Source organism: Amaranthus tricolor, chromosome 9 (genome assembly GCF_026212465.1).
Source record: "Amaranthus tricolor cultivar Red isolate AtriRed21 chromosome 9, ASM2621246v1, whole genome shotgun sequence".
Classification (NCBI taxonomy): Eukaryota; Viridiplantae; Streptophyta; class Magnoliopsida; order Caryophyllales; family Amaranthaceae; genus Amaranthus; species Amaranthus tricolor.
Window position 1 is genome coordinate 29,853,152 of NC_080055.1, and position 24,385 is coordinate 29,877,536.

Sequence of the window (24,385 nt, forward strand, 5' to 3'; positions counted from 1 at the left end):
GATGTTTCTTATTTTATATTTTAATAAAAAAGGGCAAGACTACACGAGTTACCTTATACAAATGCCTTGAGTACGCACATTTCTAGAGATGCATATATGTATACTAAAATGCCTTATATTTTAATAACATGCAATATATCATTTGGGCATGCTAGCTAATTATTACATGTTTGAGAATATTGTTAAATAGAGATTAAATATTATTAGCATGCATACTAAAACGTTTAACATTGATCATGTGAGAAGATCAATGATATATATGCACGGATAATATTGATAATTATATGGTCAAATAGAAAAGTATCAATTGACATGCATGTATATTAAAATGTATATATGATTGATAGTATGGTTGAATAGAGACATTATTACTACTCATTGAGTATATATAATATATATTTTGAGTTCAACCATTATTTTAAGATTTTGATTGAGTTGGCTACTTGACATGTAGAAATCAACATGACATAAAAAACTAAAAGTTAGAATTTCATCTATCTTTTATTATTTCAAGTATAATATTTAGCCTTATATATAAGGAGGTCAGCATGTATTGCATCCACGCTTCTAGCCTAAAAGGTTTTGTACAAGGGGACATGATAGCTAGAGTAAATAACATATATTATTCCGAGGCTTTATGCATATACTCTCGTGGTTAAATAAATATAGATATACTATGAATTAGTAATATAGTATCAACATGCCTCGTGCTTGGAGGCTAAAATGCTATGATTAACAATTTAGCATGTACACTAAAATGTATAATTATAAATTTATTCAGTAATATATAAGCCATGCATGTTCGAGATAATGGGCTTATAATTTATACTACTACTAACTAAGAATATAATGATCAAAGTTACTCATACAAGATGATAAAAGTTGAAAAAACAACAACAAAAAAAAGAAAAGAATTGATGGAATATTTATTGGTGATAATATATATATATATATATATATATATATATATATATATATATATATATATATATATATATATATATATATTTATATATATATATGTATATATATGTATATATATATATATATATATATATATATATATATATATATATATATATATATATATATATATATATATATATATATATATATATATATATATATATATATATATATGTATATATATATATGTATATATATATATGTATATATATATATATATATATATATATATATATATATATGTATATATATATATGTATATATATATATGTATATATATATATGTATATATATATATGTATATATATATATGTATATATATATATGTATATATATATATGTATATATATATATGTATATATATATATGTATATATATATATGTATATATATATATGTATATATATATATGTATATATATATATATATATATATATATATATATATATATATATATATATATATATATATATATATATATATATATATATATATATATATTGTTGAGATTTAGAGCATGTAGAACTATATCCAAAGACTTAAGTGTAACACCCTCAAAATAGGTCGAACTTTTGAAAACACCTTTAATGAAAAATATGAGCCAAAACCTACTCATGGGAGTGTTACCGTTACATCTATTTCTAATAAAATAAATGTAAGGCTTAACGACTAAGAAATAACTTAATAACTTTAAATCCAACAAAGGGTCTTACAACATAAGAAAAGACTGAAACGCAATCTATGTCCATATAAAATCTAAACAACTTAAGGTAAAATTTAAACTGAAATACGACTCTAATAAAAGCTATGTTTTTAGGTGATCCTCACTCCACGATTCCCACGCAATCAATAACCTGCAACAAGAATGCAAAAAATAACAAGGGAAAAACTCCCAAAATCAGGAAATTGAGTAATTCCAACTCCATCTCATAAAACGATTAAGTTTGAAAATGATTTAAGAAAATGAAATATAATCAAATTGAAAATAATTTTAGAAAATAATATATAGCTAAGTTTAAAAAAAACAATTTGTGAAAACAATATATATAATATCACATAAACCAATTTATTAATTTGATAGTTAATAATGACAAACACATAATCAATTTTTAATTTGAGGGAACGAAAACGCCAATAGGCCGAGGCTTTACCCCTATACCTACTTCATCAAGAGGTCGTTACCCCAAATAATTCAAGGCCAGCAGAGTAGTCTCAGGTAACTCTAGTGTGCACACCCCTTCTACTCACAACAAATAGAAGGAAGATCGTACCAAACATCGTATCAAATTGCAGAAATAATAACATGTTGGCAGCTATACTAACCAAACAGGGCGACTGGTTCATCACCCTTATATTTGGATCACAACAAATATAAGAGCTTTATTTCCCTTATGTTACATTTTACGTAATTTAATATATTTTAATAATTAGTCGCGTGCACGCAAACATATAATCAAACATAAATTATACATTTTATTTTATGATCATAGATTTTCCCAAGAAAAATATATCTCAAAAATATTCAATTGCAATATTAATATCATAATATTTTTCTCCCAAATTCAATCGCATTTAAAATCATTATAAAAATAATAATATAACTTTCATCAAAATAATAATATTATAAGTATTTCTCTTTCAAATTAAACCGTATTTAATTTCGTTATCAAAATAAATTTTATCAAAATACTAATTATAAATTCAAGTTTGACAAAAATAATAGTAGATATAATTTGAGAATACATAAAACATAATATCACACAAAATAATGTCATATAAAATCATGCATTTTATTTAAACACATTAATTATCACTTAGCACATAATATTAATGGGATAGTCCTAATTAGATAGACATTGAGAATTACCTTGTCACGCGATCTTAGACAAATGTACGCTCCTAATAATCTTTGTCTATGAATTCGCTGTCAACACGATAAAATAATATATCTCAAATTAATACCCCGATCAACCAAATCGAAATAAATAAATTAAAAGACTCGATTTATATTTTATAATTCATTTAAAATGACAAATTTTAAAACGTAGTTAAAATTTTAAAGATTAATAGTAATAGTTTTAAAAGAAAAGGACAAAGTTTAAATAATAAAAAGATTATAAAAAAAGAAAATATATATAAAGGTGCTTTAAAAAACTTAGAAAATTTGGTACAAGTTACCAATACGGCAATACCCACGAAAAGAAACAGGGGAAAGAAGAGAGAGGAGGAGAAAGGGAGAGAGAGAAAGAGGGAGAAGGAAGAAGGTGCCGGCCGGCGGTAGCTCTAGTGGCCGCCGTCGCACGCCGGCGGTGACCGCCGTATCGCCGGAAAACTAAGGTTAGAAATACTTTTTTTTTTCCATTTTTCAAATAAAAGATGAGTGTTTTTCAATTAATAGCATAAATTCTTTTTGGGTTTTGAATAAAAAAAATTTCTAACAAATAGATGAAATTCATACCTTTAATATCAAAATCTTGCCTTTTCTTGATTAAATTTTAAGCAATTGGAAGATGGAGGAAGTAGTTTGTAGGGGAAAAAGGAAGTGTGAGTAATAATGTGAATGAATTAGGGTAATTGGTTTAATTTATAGTGGGTAAATGAGGTTAGTTATAAGATTTAGAGGGAGAAGTGGGGAGTTATTTGTTAATAGGGAGTTATTTATTATTATTTTTTTTTAATTTCTGAAATTTGTTTTTATAGATTTATTATTATTATTATTTTATTTATTTATTTATTTATTATTATTATTATTTAAAAAAAAACGGATTTTACATTAAGACATGTACTAAGGCATAGGCTAAGCAAAATCATAACAACGGAGCCAAAACACCCCGCTCGACCAAGGTGCTTGTTCGAGCACTTCCATGCTCGTTCGAGCACACTTGCTGTGTGTTGACAGTTTGTTTCCAATGCTTTTGTTTGTTGGTCTGAACTTTTGCTCGTTCGAGTACTTAGGAATTTTCGCGTCAGAAAGTTTTTAAAAGTTGATTTGGCTTATACTTGTTCGAGCACATATTATGCTCGTTTGAGCATCACGGAGCAATGCTTATGTTCATAAATCAAAATTTCGGTTCATGGAGTATTGTGTTGTTATGAACAAATATTTTACGTCATTATTAACCGATAATGATCAGTTATTATTGATGTTTGGTTTTAGATGAATCCATATATCACTTCTAACTCTATAAATAAGAGTGAGTGCATAAAAATCATTTAGATGCATCTTTGAATTTGTAGTTTAACTTTTGTTGATACCAAAACTTTGTAGCATCATCAATTATTATTTGGTTGTGTCTTTAGGAGATGGTTTTTCTACTTTTAGTGGGGCTACTCACTACTGGAGTAAGATTGGTAAAAACATTTATACCAAAAAGTAGTAAAATTAAAGTAGACATCCGAAGTATATTTACATAAATGTGTAAAAGTAGCTAAACCATAAAGAAACCGACAAAATATGCTTGTAATGTAAAACTAAAATGAGAAATACTAAAAATAAGACACACAAAATAAAATAAATAGTGAATAATGAATAATAAATAACAGGTTTTGTTCTCTTTAGAAATTTGACATGTGCATCAGTGCATGTGTAATTAGCATCATGAAATAATATATATAGGTGAGAGGGACTATAATCAGATCCATCTTCTTATCCACTCATTATCTTTTCTCATTACCCTCGTCAGTCGTCCCTCTATCATATCATATCATACTACAATCTATTTATTTATTTATTAACTTTCTGCTGTGACGACATAGCTTGTAACTAAAAGCTTGATACTATATAATATTATATCTCAAACTAATTCCATTGCTTCATGATCACTTAACAATTATATCATACTTACAACTCTCGCCAACTATTATATTATACTTAAATTTTAAGTATACATATAACACATATATAACATCTATAATTAAACTCTTTAAAAGTTAATTTTCTTTGAAATCACTGAATTAATTAAAAGAAATAAGACATAAAACTAATTAAAGTCTTAATTCATTAATACCATGTCTGTGAACGATGATTTCATTTGGAAATTTGAAATTTGTTTAAATTTATTGTTTGGTGAATCAAAAATTTTTAAATTTGAATTTAGATCAAATTTCACCATTGTATTTAAAGTAGTTAGTTGAGAATTTGAGAATGACTATCCAAATCTCATTTTCAAATTCTTCATTTATAATTTTATAATTAAAATTCATAATTTAAAATGAAATACTTATTTCTAAACGCTACATAACGAAATTTCACGAAAAACAAGCTAGAAATGGTATGAGAAAGAAAAAAGCATGCATCCCAATTATATAAATAAATTATGCATGGAGATTAATCACGTATAAAAACATCACTAACTCGAAAAAGGGTACAGGAAACCTTATGACTTTATTATGCAATATCATGAGGGAAGTGAAAAATTAACCTGAATAAATAATGTGACGATCAGTTACTATACGACTGGGGAATTTATTCTGCACGCAGGAAAAAAAGATGAAAGGGGCCGGGCCTGGCCTGGCCGGTAAAATAGGATTTGACAGAAGGTAGAGAGCATAATAGTAGCTAATGATGGAATTTATATAATCACTACTTGGAATAAAACCATTTTGATTATTGTATAATAATGGTTTAGTACTGAATCATTATTCTCCGATGATAATTAGCAGTTTTTTTATGTCTCCTTTTGTTTGTGTTGATTGTTTTATGTTATTAGCTTGAAGAAGAGTTATCTTCAAAAACATCACGGGATGATGAGTTCTTCCGTCTCCTTTCGTTATGTCCTGCTAAACGGCTCCTGCAGCTTCTCTTTGTGTCGTCGAACTCTGATAGTTCATGGAACCTATACATCATTAATAACAATGCAAATTTATTCAAAAAAAATTAATTGTGTTAATTAGTGTCAAAGAATCAGCTCAAATGAAAGATTAAGCTAGCTAGTTAATTTGATAATTGCGCATAAGAGCCTTTGGGATAGAAGTGTATATGAAATACATGTATATGAATAGCTAAATATTCCACTTAACATTAGTGGACGATGAAAATCAAACTCGTGACTATCACGTTAATTTTGCTTTATGATATTATATTAAAGAACCAAATCAACTAAAAATTTAATACTCTAATGCGAGCAAAATAGATTGGTAAGAGTAGAATGCCACAATGTTTAATTTAATTATTAATTACCCGATGACATTGAGTTGGTATAAAACATATAAAGTGTGTCAAATATATAATGTATTCTTATGGAGTAGTGAGTAGAGACAAATAAGTTATTTGTGGTTAACCCTTGATGAAAAGTACTAAGATTAATGATCATGCATTCATGATTATAGCTATCTAGCTACCTAGCTAATGTATAGCTTTTGGAGGCTTCAATTTCAGGTTTTTCAGCTAAAATAATTGATAATTGATGATTTAGGATCCAAATTTATTTCATGTTGGGAAACATCAGAAATTCCAAACATAGGAATTAATTAATTAAACTCTTGTTTTTAAATCAAACTTCTCTTTCATGTAATGGAATAAAAGTGTCAAAAATTGAAATTGATATATATACAATTTTATACTTAATTCATAAACCCACTTTCTTTTTCATCTTCTTACAACAATGCAACTCCTTGAACCTCTTACTAAATTGATTTCACCAATTGCTAAATATCATTGGAAATTGATGCCAAAAGATATATTGCAAGGAGAAGTGGATACTATTGAAGATGATTAATTAGCATTATGTTTAATGCAACTAATTAGGGTGTTTTGCTTAAAGAAAACATTATATTCGTTAGAAAATTCAAGTTTGAAAGACTTTTTTGACAAAAAAAAAATATAGGAATTAGTTTTCTTTATTTGGTTCAATGAAAACATTGTGAATTTACAACGGAAAAATACAAATGTTGAAAATGAGAAAGATGATTTCTATTTATTTTCGAAAGAAAAATGATTACAGAGGGATGAAAAACTCTTATCCTCAGTTTGAAATTTTAGTCCACCCACAACGATATTTTACTTCCTTCCGAGCAAACATTTTTCTTGAAATCAACTACCTCCAATCTAAAACCACACAAAAACAATTAATGAAGTATATTTAATTAACTTTAAAGGTCATTTAAAAAAGAAACAAGAAAACTTAAAAGATATACCTTGAAGCGAAGGCGTCTTAATAAAGCATAAATTTTAATTATCAGCTTAACTTTTTGTTGAAGATGATTGAGTGCGCTCAAAACATGTTAAAAGAGTCTATGAGGCTTAGATGCAATGATGCGCACAAAAATACAAGTATATATAGAGCAACTTAAGAAGTGAGTACATATTATTTATAATGTTGAAGAAAGGATGATGATATGATTACGCACTTGCTACACTGCTGGCAGAATCTTTGATGAATAGTGTTAACAATGACCACCGGAGCTTTGGCATGGAACTCACACACTTTGTGACGGCGGTGATATCGCTTGGCCTCCGTCAAGTCAGCCGTGCAATCATCGGCTTGACAATAAACAATAGAAGCTGCTAATGATGATGACCCTCCCCTTATGATTTGCTCATATTCATTCTCATATCCTTCCATTTTTATTGACAATATTTCTAAACAAGGATGGAAACAGCTTCTTGTAGGACTGGCTTATAAATAGTCGTTAAATATAGTACGATAGTGACTACTAAATTATTTAGAATAAGATAAACTAATTAACCTACATAAAAAGTAATATAGCTTTGTTTTAAGGCTTCTTTGTAGGTAACATTTTAGCTATCTTATTGAAATTAATTAACTCAAATTCTTTATAGAATAGATTCTTTATCATCTAAGGTTTCTATTTATTAATTTGTTGGTTTGAACACTTAAAAATATTGATTGATAAGTCACTTATTTCATATGTCTGAAAAATTAGTTGTTAGTTGTTGCCTAAACTATTTTAATAATAAAGTCAATAAAAAGCTATTTATGTATACAAGTTTTTAGCTTTTTAGTTTTGAGTTAAACAAATATTTTTGATGTTTTATCGATCAAAAAGCCAAAAATTAATTAAAGTTGACGTAAATAAGATATTGGTTTAATAGATTTATTTACATCATTGTTGTGTAAAAAGTTTTATAGCAATTAGAATAAAAAATGAAATCATGTGTTTAGTCCCAAGACTATATGACAATAATGTCCGATCGAGGACCACCATCTCTCCATTAATTTTGCACCTTTCATTATTAGTTGCTTAGTGTTATTTGATTAGCTGGAAATCCCTTTAATTGGAGTGCAAGTTGTTGGTATAAAAATGCAATAGTCGGTAATAGTGACTTGACATCTCAAAATTAATGCACATTATCGATACCAAAGATAACAAAAACAATTTTTTCAACACTTTCAGATAAATACACTGCAAATGCAATACTTAAAGCTCCATATTCTATATAATTAATTTTTTTTTTATACAATCTAGCTTAACAAAAAGAATGGAGTGATCAAATCTATAATCTTATATAGAAAAATTAATAATAAATACTTCAACTAATTAAGACAAATTTGATTTTCGAGACTCTATTCTATATAAATTATTGAATTCACTTTAGAGTTGACTCCTTTTGGATGGAAAGTTCTTGCCAATTCTTCCATGTATCCATTACTCTAACTTCTAGTCCAGGTAAGATCCTTTAGCACTTCTTTTATCAATTTATAATCCGAAAGTATAAAAAAAAAGAGTAAATAGACAAAATATGTGAATAAGGTAAAGATAGAATGTAAATGTGGATACGAGGTATGTAATCTATGTAGCCAAACAAATCGAAAGCACATGGAAATATTTTAGTACCTGATTTAAAAGGACTTATTAGTCGCAACTTCTTATTTTTTTTTTGATAAGAGTATGGTCTATTGGAAGTTGTTATAAACCCTGATCATAATTTTTATGTATTAGATATTTAAGTATGATCATGATGATGATAGGGAGTAACTACCAAGATTACAATTTACAAATGAACATCATTTATTGGTTACAAAGATTGATTAACAAGAACTTTAAAATAGAGATGAAATTATTTAATACTTCTTTCTAGCGTCATGATCCTCCATGGTTTAACATTTATGACTTCCTATCCCTATGCACTAAGTTGTCTAAGACTCTTAGCCATTAGAAAAACGATCCTAAAAAGCATTAAATATTCAATGTGTTATAATTCATGTATCACACGTATTAAACCATTAATTCATTACGTTTGTTAATTAAGATTGGTAAAAGTAAAATACGCTCTTGCTATAATTACTGAACAATTGTGACATATGATCGATGATGTAAATTGAAAAAAAAAAACCAAAAAAAACATTTAAATAATATAGAAATGGTGACTCAAACTAGCAAGCACCATTAGCACCATTGAAGAAGATGAGTATGAATCAAAGAGGAGGTTCGCGGGGTGCGGAGAAGCTGCTGCATTAGTCCGCGGGGCGCGGAGTGCGTTCTGTCTCCATTTCACGGCTCGCGTAGTTGTACACGGCTCGCGAGATGGCGGTTTCTTTTCATAGGAGGTGTCTTTTGGGACGGTTACTTTGTGTTTATAATATAGTAACCTCCTTTTATTGGGCATTAGTATATAAACTCCCATTTTAGGATTAATACATGATGATTCACAAAAATTGAGAGAGATCACAAGAGAGTCATTAATTTGTGAGTGTGATTGAGATTCATCTTGTAACTCTTTGCGATCATAGTGAAATTATTTGATCTTGGTGCCGGTGGATGTAGCTATCACATTGATAGTGAACCACGTTAAATCTCTCGTGTCAATTTCTTATTTTGCATTGAATTTTCTTATTGTTTCATTATTGTTCAACGAACTTGCTTTCGCTGTCGCACAACAATTGGCATCAAGAGCTCAGGTTTAAGTCTTTGGAGAGTTTTTGAGTGGAACAATGGCTGGAGATTCTACAATAAGAATCGAGAAATTTACCGGGAAAAATAGCTTCGGGCTATGGCAAATAAAAATGAAGACTCTGTTGAAACAACAGCAAATCTGGCGTCCGTTGGCTTCAAAGAGTACTATTGCGGGGTCGGAAGACGGGTTAACTGACGGGCAATTAGCAGTGATGGAGGAAAAGGGTCATTCTACCATTTTGCTAAGTTTGGATGATCATATCATCACGGAGGTCGCTGATCAGGCTACAGCGGCGGAAATATGGATGAAATTGGAGTCATTGTATATGACTAAGTCGCTGACCAACAAATTATTGCTGAAGCAGCGGTTGTTCAGTCTCTAAATGCAGTTAGGTACTCCCTTACGGGAACATCTTGAAAAACTTAACTCTATTTTACTAGATTTGCGTAACTTAAATGTTAAAATTGATGATGAGGATGCTGCGTTGATTTTACTTGTGTCTCTATCGTCTAGCTATGAGAATTTTGTTGAGTCTTTTATTGTTGGTAAAGACTCACTGACCTTAGAAGAAGTGAAGGCAGCACTTCATACTAGGGAACTTAGTCAGAAAGTTATAGGTACCTTGGATGATTTGGGGTACAACGGAGTGTTTTCGGATGGGGAGTTGTCCATTTACTGAGGTTCGGAGTTGGTACTTGAGGGTATCAAGAGGAACACCCTCTATGTCTTTGAGGGTGTTACACTGTCTAGTTCTGCGGTTTGTGCATCGGCGTCTCACCAGGAGATGACAAAGATTTGGCACATGAGGCTTGGTCATATAGGGGAGAAGAGGATGCAGCTATTGTCTAAGAGGGGTCTACTATCCGGAATCAAGGTTGCCAACCTTGAATTTTGTGAGCATTGTGTGTTTGGGAAGAAACACAGGTCAAAGTTCAGCAAGGGTGCTCACATTACTGATGAAGTGTTCGATTATATCCATTTAGATTGCTGGGGTCCATCTAGGGTTGAAGGTATGGGAGGTTTTCGCTATTTTGTGTCATTTGTAGATGACAAATCCCGATACACATGGCTTGGGTTGCTTAAGTCAAAGGATGAGGCCTTCAAAGCTTTTAAGCAATGGAAAACTTTGGTGGAGAATCGACAGGATAGGAAGATCAAGAAGCTACGAACCGACAATGGGCTAGAGTTTTGCAAATAGGAGTTTAATTAGTTCTGTGCAGATGAGGGTATTGGTCGGCATCATACCGTCAAGATGACACCACAGCAGAATGGTGTTGCAGAGCGGGTTAATCAGAAACTGCTTGCGAGAGTTTGATGCATGCTCTTTAATGCAGGGCTTGGGAGGAGGTATTGGAGTGAAGCTGTGATGACAGCTTGTTATATCATCAATAGGGGTTCGCATTCGAGAATTGATTTCAGAATTCCATTTGAGATTTGGAGTGGTAAGTTGCCTAGTGTCTCTAACTTGAAGATCTTTGGTTGTGTTGCTTATTATCATGTTAGTGAGGGTAAGCTGGATCCACGAGCAAAGAAAGGGTGCTTTGTTGGGTACGGTGATGGTGTGAAGGGGTTTAGGATCTATTCACCTTCGGAGGGTCGGGTCATTCTTAGTAGGGATGTCACTTTTGATGAGAGCACCATGTATTCCAAGAAGAGCTCGGAGTCTTCTGATCTGGAAAAGGAAGGGGAGAACTTGCTGCAGACAGATGGATTACTTGAGGTATATCAGTCATCCATTGCTAATTTACCTCGAGTGCAATTTATTGATAATGATGTTGAGGCTCCAGTGCCGAGTACTCCTGAACCTGAGGTTGTTTCATCCTCTCCTAACTCTGGGGAGGAGGTGGAGCAGTATAATCTTATACGGTTCCAGTGCCGGGTCCGTATGTTGAGAGTTTCCAGAGAGCAGAAATTGCAGGACCCGACCGGGTTTAAGCAAGACCGGACCGGGTCCATATGCTGAATACTTATGCAAATGATTATCGACAGACCCGACCGGGTTTAGAGTATACCCAACCGGGTCCTGGGCTTGGAGGCTTACATTCCTATTTCTTACTTGAAATCGCCCAGGTATAAAAATACCCGCCCGGGCCCATCATCTTGTGTTTACTTTTCTTCATTAGAACGCGGCAAAAGTACAAACGAGACCCAACGGGACTAAAAGCATATCCAAATGGACCCGTGAGCTCACAAAAGTGCCGTAGTGCGGTCTCGAACTCTGCCATATCTCGAAGCACGTATTCTAATGCTTAGAAGTGATCCGCTTCCAATACAAGAGTGGAGTAAAAATAGCCTGAAATAATCAGAGACACACAAAAACTCCAACCAAGCGTAAAACCACATGGAAAATGTGAAATCACACATCAAAATGCCATAAAATGCAAGGGAAATGAGCATAAAAATATAGTACAAAGTACATACATCATTGTTGTGTGTATCATAGTAAGTTGGATGACGGTTCCATGATTTATTTGTTATTATATGTTGATGACATGCTTGTTGCCACAAAGAATAAATCGGATGTTGCTAGACTTAAAGAAGTGCTTAGCTTGGAATTTGACATGAAAGATTTGGGTCCAGCTAAGAAGATTTTGGGTATGGAGATCTATAGGGATCGGGCTAGAGGTAAGCTTTTTTTGACTCAGATTAGTTACATCGAAAATATTTTATCTCGTTTTGGGATGGAGAAGTCGAAGCCTATAAGTACACCAACATCTGTGAGCTGCAAATTGTCTTTGTCTATGTCACCTCAAACTGAGGAAGAGGTGGCGTATATGTCTAGAGTCCCTTATGCCAACACTGTTGGTTGTTTGATGTATGCTATGGTCTGTACTAGGCCGGATATTGCGCACGCTATTAGTGTTGTGAGTAGGTTCATGGCTCGACCTGGGAGAGAGCACTAGCAGGGGGTGAAAAGGATTTTTCGTTATTTAAGAGGGACAACTGATATTGGTCTTGTGTATGGGAAAGGTAAGGAGTGTTTGGTAACTGGATATAGTGATTCTGATAATACAGCTGATGTGGATACCAGGAGGTCGGTGACTGGGTATGTGTTTACTTTGGGTGGTTCTGTGGTTAGTTGGAAGTCTACATTGCAGTCTTCGGTTACATTGTCTACTAGTGAAGCTGAGTACATGGCTTTAACTTCTGCAGCTAAGGAGTCCATATGGCTCAAAGGCCTTGTAGGTGAACTGGGTATCGCACAGGATTTTGCTACGGTGTATTGTGATAGTCTAAGTGCCATTTGCTTAGCTAAAGACCAAGTACACCATGATCGAACCAAGCACGTTGATGTCAGGTATCATTTCTTGCGTACTGACAAGAGGGTAAAGGTAAAGAAGATTGGGACCGCTAACAACCCAGCTGATTTCTTTACTAAGTCTGTTCCATTTAGTAAGTTTAAACATTGCTTAGACTTGGTAAATATTGATTAATATTTGATGTAGTAGGCCCTTAGGGGCGGTGTTGGGAAGCTCTGTTGTAGGCATGTTGGCCTTAAGGTGGAGCTTGTCCGGGGCTTGTGATGCAGGTGGAGCATTATGAGTTATTATACTTGGTGACAAGTATGTGATAGGTCTTGGTTGGAGACTTGTCGGGATGAGTCTTGGTTGAAGACTTATCGGGATGTACAGCTTATGCATGAGCTTTACATCGGGTTTTGGCTTGAGATATGTTCACTTTGTGTTGATGAGATCGTTTGCTGAATACGAGTTTTCGTCAAGGTAGAGATTGTTGTTAATGATGACTCAAACTAGCAAGCACCATTGAAGAAGATGAGTATGGGTCAAAGAGGAGGTCCGCGGGGCGCAGAGAAGCTGCTGCCTCAGTCCGCGGGTCGCGTTGTGCATTCTGTCTCCTTTTCGCGGCTCGCGTAGTTGTACACGGCTTGCAAAATGACGGTTTCTTTTCACGGGAGATGTGTTTTGGGACGGTTACTTTGTGTTTATTATGTAATAACTTCCTTTTATTGGGCATTAGTATATAAACTCCCATTTTAGGATTAATACATGATGATTCACAAAAATTGAGAGAAATCACAAGAGAGCCATTAATTTTTTGTTTTGCATTAAATTGTCTTATTATTTCATTATTGTTCAACGAACTTGCTTCCGCTGTTACACAACAAGGACCTTGACCCCTTTTAGTAAAAACGTTATTTTCCCAATTTGATTATCATAGTTTAAATGGTTGTGCAAAGATTCCTCTTATCACACTCTCCTATCACCAACACGAGCATATATTAGGATATGTGTAACTTGATTTAATGTGTCTGCTATCATGAATGTACAAACTGATTGAAAAGTCACATAGTAGTATTTATTATTAGAAAAATAGTGTAAATATAGTATTATTCTTTAAGTTTACACTTAAATCATTTTTATAAGAATATTTAGAATTAAATAGGGCAAATTTTAAAAAATAGAGAGAACAATTATTAAATATAAATACTCCTACTTAGTTTTCAAAATAATATCTATAAAGGGAATAAAATGGGTGGATTAAATGGATGTAGGTCCCTAATTAGGACTTAGGACCTTCTCATGAATGAAAATTTATAATTTATATTTATTAATCATGAACAAAATTTCACATACTTATGCATGTTGACGTGTGTACATCATTATTCACTAATATTATCTCTTAGTTTAAGTGTCAAATTTTTATTATAATATTGAGTGTGCACATTATTATTCATTTATATTATCTCTTAACCTAAGTGTAAAATATTCCAATTTTTTGTTATTTATTAAAACAATTATATGAAAATCTTATAGCTTCTCTCATAGGAGTATTGACAAGCTCATTATAGTTTGTTCCGATCCTCCAAGGTATTAATTTGATTTATTAGAGCTTGCATTGTTGATTTTAAGTATCAACTATGTCTCAGAATCTATGTTTTTTTTTTATATCCGCGTCATTCTCTTCTTTTATTGTTGAACTTAATTAATTGAGAAGTTTCAATGGAAATTACAAAAAAAAAAAAAGAAAAAAAAAGTATCAATTTCCATATATATGTTGTGATTTCCATGTCTCTATCTTTAAGTGTGAATTGCTTAGCATATATAAATGGGAATAATACCAATCTTGGGGAGACAACATTGCTTTTGAGTGGTACTGCCCTTAGCTTCTTGAACATATTCTTGACAACTAACATAAATACAAAATATGTGCCTCATCACTAAGTCAAAATAATACTTCATCCTTAGATCAACTCCAAGAAGGCAAAAGACGTAATACATGGCTTTATGGTGGAGACGGCAAATTTTGTTTTGAAGGTTGCTTTGGGATTAATTTATATGGCCCAAACAAAAGAAAGATAGATAAATTATCTTGGGTAAAAACTTAATTAAATTTATAAGGTGAGAATTAGTTTATTTGCCAGAGTAATTACCTTTGGAAAAGTTCTTGAGACGTATGTTAGAAATATGAGAGATGTTTGAGTTATACTTGCCAATCTACAACACAAGCAACTGCCTTACCCCTATGTTTCTAATGTTAGTGTGGAAATAAATAAGAGGGATAGTTAATGAATTTTTTTTTATCTTTTGGCTTTTTGGTTGTTAGAAACATTTAAAATATATTTGGTAAAAGATTTTGATCTGAACTAAAACTAAAAAACTAATAGTTCATTTTTCTTAAACTTTTTCATGATAACTTGTTTATGAGCTACCAAACAAACTAATATTTTTAGCTGATTAAACCAATCAACAACTTTAACCAACAGTCATTTATCAAAATTAGTGATGAGATAAGTAATTGAATAATAATGAAAAATAGTTGGTAGTTCCCTTAAATCATGAGATATTTTTAGTAAGTAGTTTTTGTAGAATTTGATGGAAAATTAAGGATTTTAATGATGAGGTGATCATGATGGGCTTGCATGGGAGTTTTTTTTCTACATTGCATGAAAGTGAAGAAATCATGTGGACTTTTAGATTCAAATTAATTAGAAAATTGAATACAAATTAATTAGAACGTTAAAATCAAATCACTAATTCATTTTATTATAAAAATTATCTAAATTAAAATCAACTAAAGAATTCAAAGATTCACCCTAAATTGTAAATAATTTAATTTATATCACAATATTACATATTCAAAGTCAATTTTTAAAATGATTTAAATTTGGTATTGAGTAACATGCATGAAACCACTTTATGCATGTGTGAATATTTTAGTTCATAGATATAACTGCTTAAAACTTGTTATTAGAATTGAGATTAAATTAAATAAAACTCACTACTCATTTAGGTGACTTTATATTAGTCATCTTATAGAATTTACTTTAATATTATCCTTCTCAATCTGTATTACGAAATTTACATTATTTTTTTAGATCATCCCACTAAATTTATTCAATTTTTATTTTTTATTATGACTTGTACACGTTAATTTTTAGTTCTTATCCACATATTTAACAAAACTTTATATACCATCCACGTATTTCATACTTCTTTATAAATGCCACTTATACATTTTTTTTAATTTGTTTATTAATTATATATGAAGCAAAATTTAATAAGACATAAAAAGTACATAATTTTTTTATAGTTGACTTCATTTCATTATTAAGATAAAAATGAAATTAATGGATTTAATGTAGATCACTAAATAGTTATGACTTTGAATGATTGTTTGTTGGATTCGAAAATGGTGAATAATAATAGTAGTAATTTACAGCACATTTTGGCTTTAAATTATACTTGATTGATGGTGATTTATCAGAATCTTGAGAGTAAATACTCCAAGAGAAGACTCATGCTATACAAAGGGTCATAGAAACTAGAAAGTGGATTTAATCACGTGGTATCTTTAAAATTCACGTGGAATCTTTTGTCTGATAATATTTTTTTGTCTCAATTGAGGGCCACCAAATTTTCCACAATAGTCACTTTCTTATTATCATAAAGTTGTTTTAGCAATATTGATAAATACAACTATTTACATATGAATAATTGACCAAAGATACTACAAATTTTGGATTCCACATTTTTTGCTTATCGCCAATATTAGTTTGTCACATCAATGTTCTTCTTCTTCTTTCCATTTGTTCAATATTATTTTTTAGTGCTAATATTAAGGATTTATATTTCATGAATAAATATTCCGCTAATTAAGTCAGTTTATGTAACTTATATGTGACGGAGTTTTTGATTTTGACAAAAGAGCTAGCTTATTATTAAACATTCTTATTCATCTAACTAACTAAAAAGTTAAAATTCAATTCAAAAGCTATTTGTCTAATACAATCCAGATAAATAGATATTATTCTATTATAACTTTTTACAAGTCATTATATGTAGTGCCCTTAGATAATGAGATTTTAACTAATGATTTTAAGTAATAAGTAGTGCAAACCTAGCCTAATTGTTGATAGTTTTGGTCTAATGGATGTTTATAATGCATTTTCTTAGTGGTTCATTTCTCTATTACAAAAGTAGACAAATGTATGATCAATAAATATATATATATATATATATATAAAATGATGAAAAAATTTACAATATTTATTCCATCATAATAACAGTAAATTATTTTGTCTCTTCTATTAGATGCTCAATTTTCTCCTTATTCTTTTATTCTCCTTAATTATAATTATGGCTGGGGAATAAATAATAACAATTGAAATTTCTAAAATGGAAAAAAGTCAATGGCTTTTGATATCCTCTTTGAAACGTGCAATCACTTACTTATTTGTCATGAGATATGGAGAATAAGCTTGGACTTAATGGAATATTATATCTCATAAATATATTATAATATTTATATAACTTCTTATTATGGAACCAAGATTATATTCATGCTTTTGGAGTTGGAACAAGCAATGCCTATCTTCTTCGATTTTCAGTTTCGTCTCATTATGTCAAAGAAACAACTCAATTATAAGCTTAAGATGATGGTTAAGGTTTCAGGATATGTTATCAATTCTAACACGCCCTCTCACACGTGGATGCAACACAGACGACCCTCTTCATACCTGATGCTAAATATTTCACTATAAATAAGGGGTGATTGAGATTCGAACCTGTGACATGTTGTTAGATTGCTTTTGATACTGTGTCAAAAAACCAACTCTACCAAAAGGTTATCCATCCCTCATTTAAGTGGAATATTTAGCGCCAATTATACTTTTATAAAAGTTAAATTTAAACTGTTATATACAATACATTAAAAGAATATTAAATCATACATCATCATCATCATCATACCCAGTGTATCCCGCTCATAGAAAACTATGGTCAGGGTCTGGGGAGGGAAAAAAGACGACAGCTCATACCCATAGAGGAGAGTGCAGTCAAAGCGTCCCTCGGCTCGAGAAAGGTCTTCAAAGATAAAGAAACCTGCAACTTATAAATAGAATAAATAGAATGCGTACAAATAACTAAAAACAAAGATAAAAGTAAAGAAGGAGGTAATGAGCAATAATCAAAGGCAACGAACAATATGTTTTCCTTCAAATTAGCATCATAACCCCATTCAAATGCTTGGCACGACATACATTTGTAGTAGATTCTTCCCAGATTGTTAATTGAACCCGAAACCCTAATATCATAGAACTTTGTTGGGTCACAGTAACATTTCTTCAACCTTACCCAACTATCACCAACTTCAATGGAATTAACGTTAGGGCTTCCATGTCGTCTTTTGGTATTACCCGAATACACCTTACCGCAGAATGATGAGTTCCTTGAGAAAGCAGTCATGGAAGGAGAGAAGGAAGAGGAGAGGGAAAAGGGAAGAAGAAGATCGTGTGTTTGAAGTGATGCTAGATATTTAAACAATTAGAAACTAACCATGGTTAGATTAAATTCAAAATTTAATAGACATTTAACGGAAAAATCATTAATAGTGTCACGGTTGTAATTAGCATATACTTGGGGGTACCATTGAAATTAAGTGGGGTACCATTGTTATTTTGCTATAGTACAGGAGTACCATTGATAATATCCCTAATATATATGTGTATCATTGTTTAAAAATTATATTTTTATATATGTCAATACTAGTTTTCTATGCTAATCTTTCTATGCTAATCTGATATATTAATAATACCAATGTACTATTACAGTTTTTTTTTCTTCAAAAGCTCATTAATAGTGTAATATTTCCACAATTTTTTTCTTGTGAGAAAATACTCCCTTAAAGTTGCTATGTATAACTGAAATTCCTCAATAGGTATGTTTTTAATTAATTTATATTGTAATCATCAAAATATCAATAGAGTATCTCATTATCTATTTGTAAATAACTAAATATACATGAGTTATTTACCCATCTGTACTTGCATTTGGCTATTGTTTTATTTGTATTAGGACCATAATTTTTTCAAAAAATAAAATAAAATTAATTTTAAAAGTCCTTTTACATCTTATTTATACTTATTCAATAATTGGCATGAATCTAATCCGACAAAAATAAAGAGTTTTAGATAATATTGAAATGGAAGCAACAATTGTTTGACAAAAAGTTCATACTTGGAAATAGAAAAAGTACGATTATAAATAAATGAATAATGAGAAATTGATGATGGGTATCATGAAGCCGTAGACGGGGCCGGAACATAAAAATCGAAGAGCAGTGAAATTAGAATGTTGGAGTGGTCCACCATATTGCATTGATGTAACACAAAATTAAAAGTTGGCATCTTAAAATAAAAAGAGTCCCACGTCCCACCAAAATGAAAATGGCCAATACATTTTAGTTTTAGTGGGAGTGTAAGCTGCGCAAATTGCTCATGGCCATTGCCTTACTTACACTACAAATTCACTCATATTATGCCAAACTTTTAGCCACCCCCATAGCTAGGTTTTAATTAGCTTATGGCCCCTCCTCTTCAACTAACCTTCTTATTCTAAGCCTAAATTATTTTTTACTTTTATCTATTATCTATTATCTATTATCTATTATTATTATTATTATTATTATTATTGGCACCTAATATATAATTATCACTATATTTATGCTCCATATACTAATTAACTATTCACTCATGATTAAAGATAAAGTAATTTATTTATACATCTTTGGAACTAGGGTATAATTAAAAAAAATAAAAAAATAAAAAAATAACATTCTCAAAGTTAATCATTTTTAAAGGTTGTAATTACATCCACACAACAAGAACAAGAACCTTCTTCATTCTAAAAATGTGATTGCACAATGTACCCGATGGCACTTTATTCCTCTCTTCACTTTTTTAATGAATATTTATTTTATATTAAGATCATAAAATATCATTGTCTTACCTAAACTGAATCGTAAAAATATGAGCTCGAGATGATAAATTAAACTACTAATTGAATTAAATTCAATTTCACTAAATTGAATATATAATCGAAATGAAAATATTGTGTTCAAAGAACTAAGATCAATTGAAGAATTAATTTTACTTTTTCTAATTTAATCGATATATACATGAGCTTGTATTTAAATATATATCGGCCCAATGTAGTTAAACAATTAGTTTATTTAAGTTAACTCTATTTATTAGTTTAGCTCTACTCAGTTCATCTCATTACTTTTACTCTTATATCTCATTTAATTCTCCATACAATTCAATTATGTTAATTTCAACTTCATAATTTGACTCACATAATTGAGTTGTTAAAAAAAAAAATTAATTTTCGTTAAATGTTATTTTTTTCTCTAAGAGTCGGTAAATATATTGTCAAGCCATTATATATGTGTGCGCATGTTAGAGTATATAATATTTCTTGGGGTCTTAACCATAAGCTTAAGCTGATGGTTGAGTTGGTCTTTTGACATGGTATCAGAGTCAGTTTGACAAGAGGTCACGGGTTCAAATTTCAACCACCCTTCATTTAAAAGTGGAATATTTAATGCATGTGTGCATCCACACTTCTAACCCAATGGGTTCTCGTGTAAGAGAGCGTGTTAGAGTATGTATTACATATCATGAAGTCTCAACCATTAATTTAAGATTTTGGTTGAGTTAGTTTTTTAACAATGCGTCTATTAATTTTCTAATAATGATAATATAGCTTTTTTTACTTTTTATATTCTTCTTAACATTTTTAACGTCCCACAATGTCGGTAATTTACCCAAAATCTCATCAACTCATTAATTTTATCTCTTGTATATTTAATTCATTTACAACTATATAATTAAAAGTTAAGTCTTTATTATAAGAGATTCCAATTCATAAATCAATCAAACTTTTTAACATTAAATAAACAAAAGAAAAAGTCAAAAACTTTAGACTTTAATTTTATTGTGATTTCAAAAGCGTACCCTAATGTTGTTCTCCTAGATTAGTCCTACTACTACTACTACTATATGTGTTAATAACCATCTAAAATATTAGTTATGCTAAAGATTGGTCTCCACTATCATAAAATTCCTGTTAGATTTGTACGTGAAAAGAAAAACAAATTGGCACCTTCATTCCATAAATTGTATATAGACAAAAGTACGTACTTATTTAAAATCATATAATTAAGTCTTAATCATGCTACTTTGTAAATTAAACATTGCTTCCCATTATATCATAAGACATGTTACATCTCAAAAATGTTTTAAAAGTTAATTAACCATTAGAATATGATATATAGTAACAGTAATTAAAAGTACTTCGGTTTCATAATAATAATTATTATTATATATTTATTTTATCATGTATAATACAAGATATAATTTCCCATTATCTTATCCCTTAGATGCCTATGATATAACTATTGTCAAACTTCTACTATTAAATATTATTCCTATAATAAAAAATTGAAGTTGGTAACCTTTCTATATCTACTGATTCTTATTGCACCTTCTTATGCAATGGTTTGTTTTTAAAATCATTTGCTTTTTGTTTATGAAAACTTTTTTTACTTAATTTTATCCCTTTTTATCAAATAAATAAGAGAATATGTTTCTAAAAGGAGGTATCCAAAGGCCCTAAAATTGTCATAATAATTTTCAACTCAAAAGTTTTTGCGATAATGCTATAATATTGAAATGAAAATGGTAGTGAAATTCTTCTATTTTAGTTAGTATTAGTACTCTTCTAATTATTGATACACAGTTATAATTGAAACTAGGAAACCATCCTCGTCATCATCATTATATCTAATATCACGTTTGAAGGTAGAAGCTGGATGAGAAAATGTGACAAATAATTTATACCCGAACTCCCTTCACAGAAAGGACTAAAGAAATATGATCAATTTTACCCAAAAGAAAGAGCTCCGCATAAGAGAAAATGAGTGACATCTGACTTAGCTATCCAACAGTAAAAGTACTTGCATAGAAACATCAAAAAAAAATGAGATGAGATAGATAAACAAAATAGAGAGGGTAAGAAGCAATCATAAAAGAAATAAATATACATGAAAATATGTTTCTTGAAAATCTCTATCAATAAAGTAGCAACGATTGTAATAATGCGATTTTTATATGTAAAATTAAGGTTTATATAAGATATTCTAGGGTGTTAATTATCAATTTAAGCTTATAATTAAGGCCCCAAATATATTATACACTCTAAGACTATATGTAGGTACATGTGATGATGTTTTTGATTGGATATTGAGAATCCATTAATTACTTATCTAATTGGATGCTTGAAAACTTGAGTTTTATGATCCACTCAAACTAAATTAAATTATTAATTATTTTTTAATAAATTCATGTATTGGGTAGAGGTTATTACTTAATAGTTTTATTAAATGTAATCGGATGACTGATAACATGTTATATTAATTCAATTGACAAAATAAGGAAAAGAAGAAAGTCACACCCCCGCCCCCACCTCAACCCATCTCCGCCCCCACCTCAACCCATCTCCTTCTTTGCTACTTTCCTTCCCTAAATTAAAGGATTATAGTTTTATGTTCCTAAGGTGATCCCTTGAGAATTATAATTTTAGTGCATATTTTGCCTCTCTCCATGAAATGCGTCGAATGCATAAATTATTGCCTTGAAAAAAAGGGTTATTATTTGATTCTAATAAGATGGAGGGAAACCTCATACTCAAGCCAAAATTAGCCATTCCACCTCTTCTATGTCTATTTCATGACATAGTTAGAGAATTTTCAATAATCTTCATATAAACTCTTCTATTCTCAAAATCATTAAGCGTAATCACTTTGTACGAAGTGATTAATGTGATTTATTGTATCTTATTCTAAATTTTTATTGTCAAATCCAAGTACCTTTGAGGGGAAAAATTTCACAAAAGGAAAATTTATGATCGCCTATAAATTTATTATCAAATTTTCCGAATGACTGAAGTGTCGCAACTAATCTTCACAGTGTTCATCAATAGACTTTCATCCAAAAAGAGAAATATTTTTGTTGTCATACACAAAGGCCTCTACAATATAAAATTCTAATTGCAGTATATTTTTCATAGTATTATATTTCTAACAGGTTTATACTACCATGAATTGTTATATGACAATGGTTTTTACGATACTGTGAATAATATGGTAGAATGATTTGTAGTACTTTAATGTTAAGTCCTACAAATATTTTTGTTAACAGTACTTGAATGAACTCTCCCTCTTACTCTTACACCCTATACTTTATAAGCAAACATTCCCCACATACAACAGTACATTGGCACAAGATAGTGGTTTTACATTACCGTGGATTGTTTACTTCATAGCGGTTTTACAATCTTGTGATCGTTATTACGTGGTTATCTACTAGTAGTAGTTTTTAATAACTATAAACGCTATTAGAGGGTGACCTTAAAAAAAAGATCATCACACTTTTTTACAATTTTTCTCTCTCCTAAAATTTCATCTTTCAACCTAATTTTATTAACAATGACCTCTTTTAAAAGGTCATCATTCTCTCTTTCTTACTTTTTTTTTACCCCACCATAATTTCTCTCCCTTAATTTATCTAACATTTATCTTTATTTTTTTATAATAATATTTTCATGTACAAAGTTAATATAAATTTTTATTTGATTAAAATAGATCTACTATTTTATAATTAAAAAAATATGGTTATTTGAATCCATATTTTTTTTGGGATTTTTGAAATGATTTACTTTGGTAAATCTTTTAACCAAAAAAAGTAAAAAAATATGAACAAAATATGTCAAAAAAAATTATGTCAAAAAATATCAATATGGATCTCATTTTATAGATCTCAAAAAAATATGACCATTGGTATAAATTTTTTTTTTAAAGTTATTTTAATACGAAAATAACCGTTAAAGGGAAAAAACAGCTAATTTTTCAAAGCCAATCAAAAGCGGCCAAGTGGCCTGCAACTGCTGTGCGTGTCAGAGGGGGATGGAGTTCAATTTCGCTGCCCAATCAAAGTTCGACACGTGGCGCAAATTTTTGAAAAAAAATGGGGGTGACCGTTCACCAGAACGGGTCATCCCATAATCTTTTTACCCAATTTTTTCCATAACCAACCTAAAAAAAGATCACCATTGCTAATATTTTTCTTATTATTGGGTCATGTGACCTAATATTAGGTCACCAATAATAGTGCCCTTATGGATTAGTTGATAGTAATTTAATATTAATGTAAATAATTATCTATTAAATAACAATGCATTTGAAAATAAAATAAATCCAGATTAAA

The 24,385-nt window shown here is 30.3% G+C and overlaps 1 protein-coding gene across 2 annotated transcripts; it reads right to left on the reverse strand.

The window, feature by feature from the left end:
* Positions 1 to 5,175: 5,175 nt before the first annotated feature.
* On the reverse strand, positions 5,176 to 7,644 carry LOC130823917 (squamosa promoter-binding protein 1). Of its 2 annotated transcripts, none has more exons than XM_057688745.1 (2): positions 7,314 to 7,644; positions 5,176 to 5,800 (listed from the first exon to the last, which is right to left on the reverse strand). In XM_057688745.1, exons 1-2 carry the CDS (start codon positions 7,526 to 7,528, stop codon positions 5,671 to 5,673), a joined length of 345 nt encoding a protein of 114 aa, XP_057544728.1. In that variant the 5' UTR covers positions 7,529 to 7,644; the 3' UTR covers positions 5,176 to 5,670. The 2 variants fall into 2 exon arrangements, with proteins under 2 accessions (XP_057544728.1, XP_057544729.1); XM_057688746.1 differs by having other exon boundaries at positions 5,644 to 5,783; positions 7,314 to 7,600.
* Between the last annotated feature and the right edge of the window lie 16,741 nt (positions 7,645 to 24,385).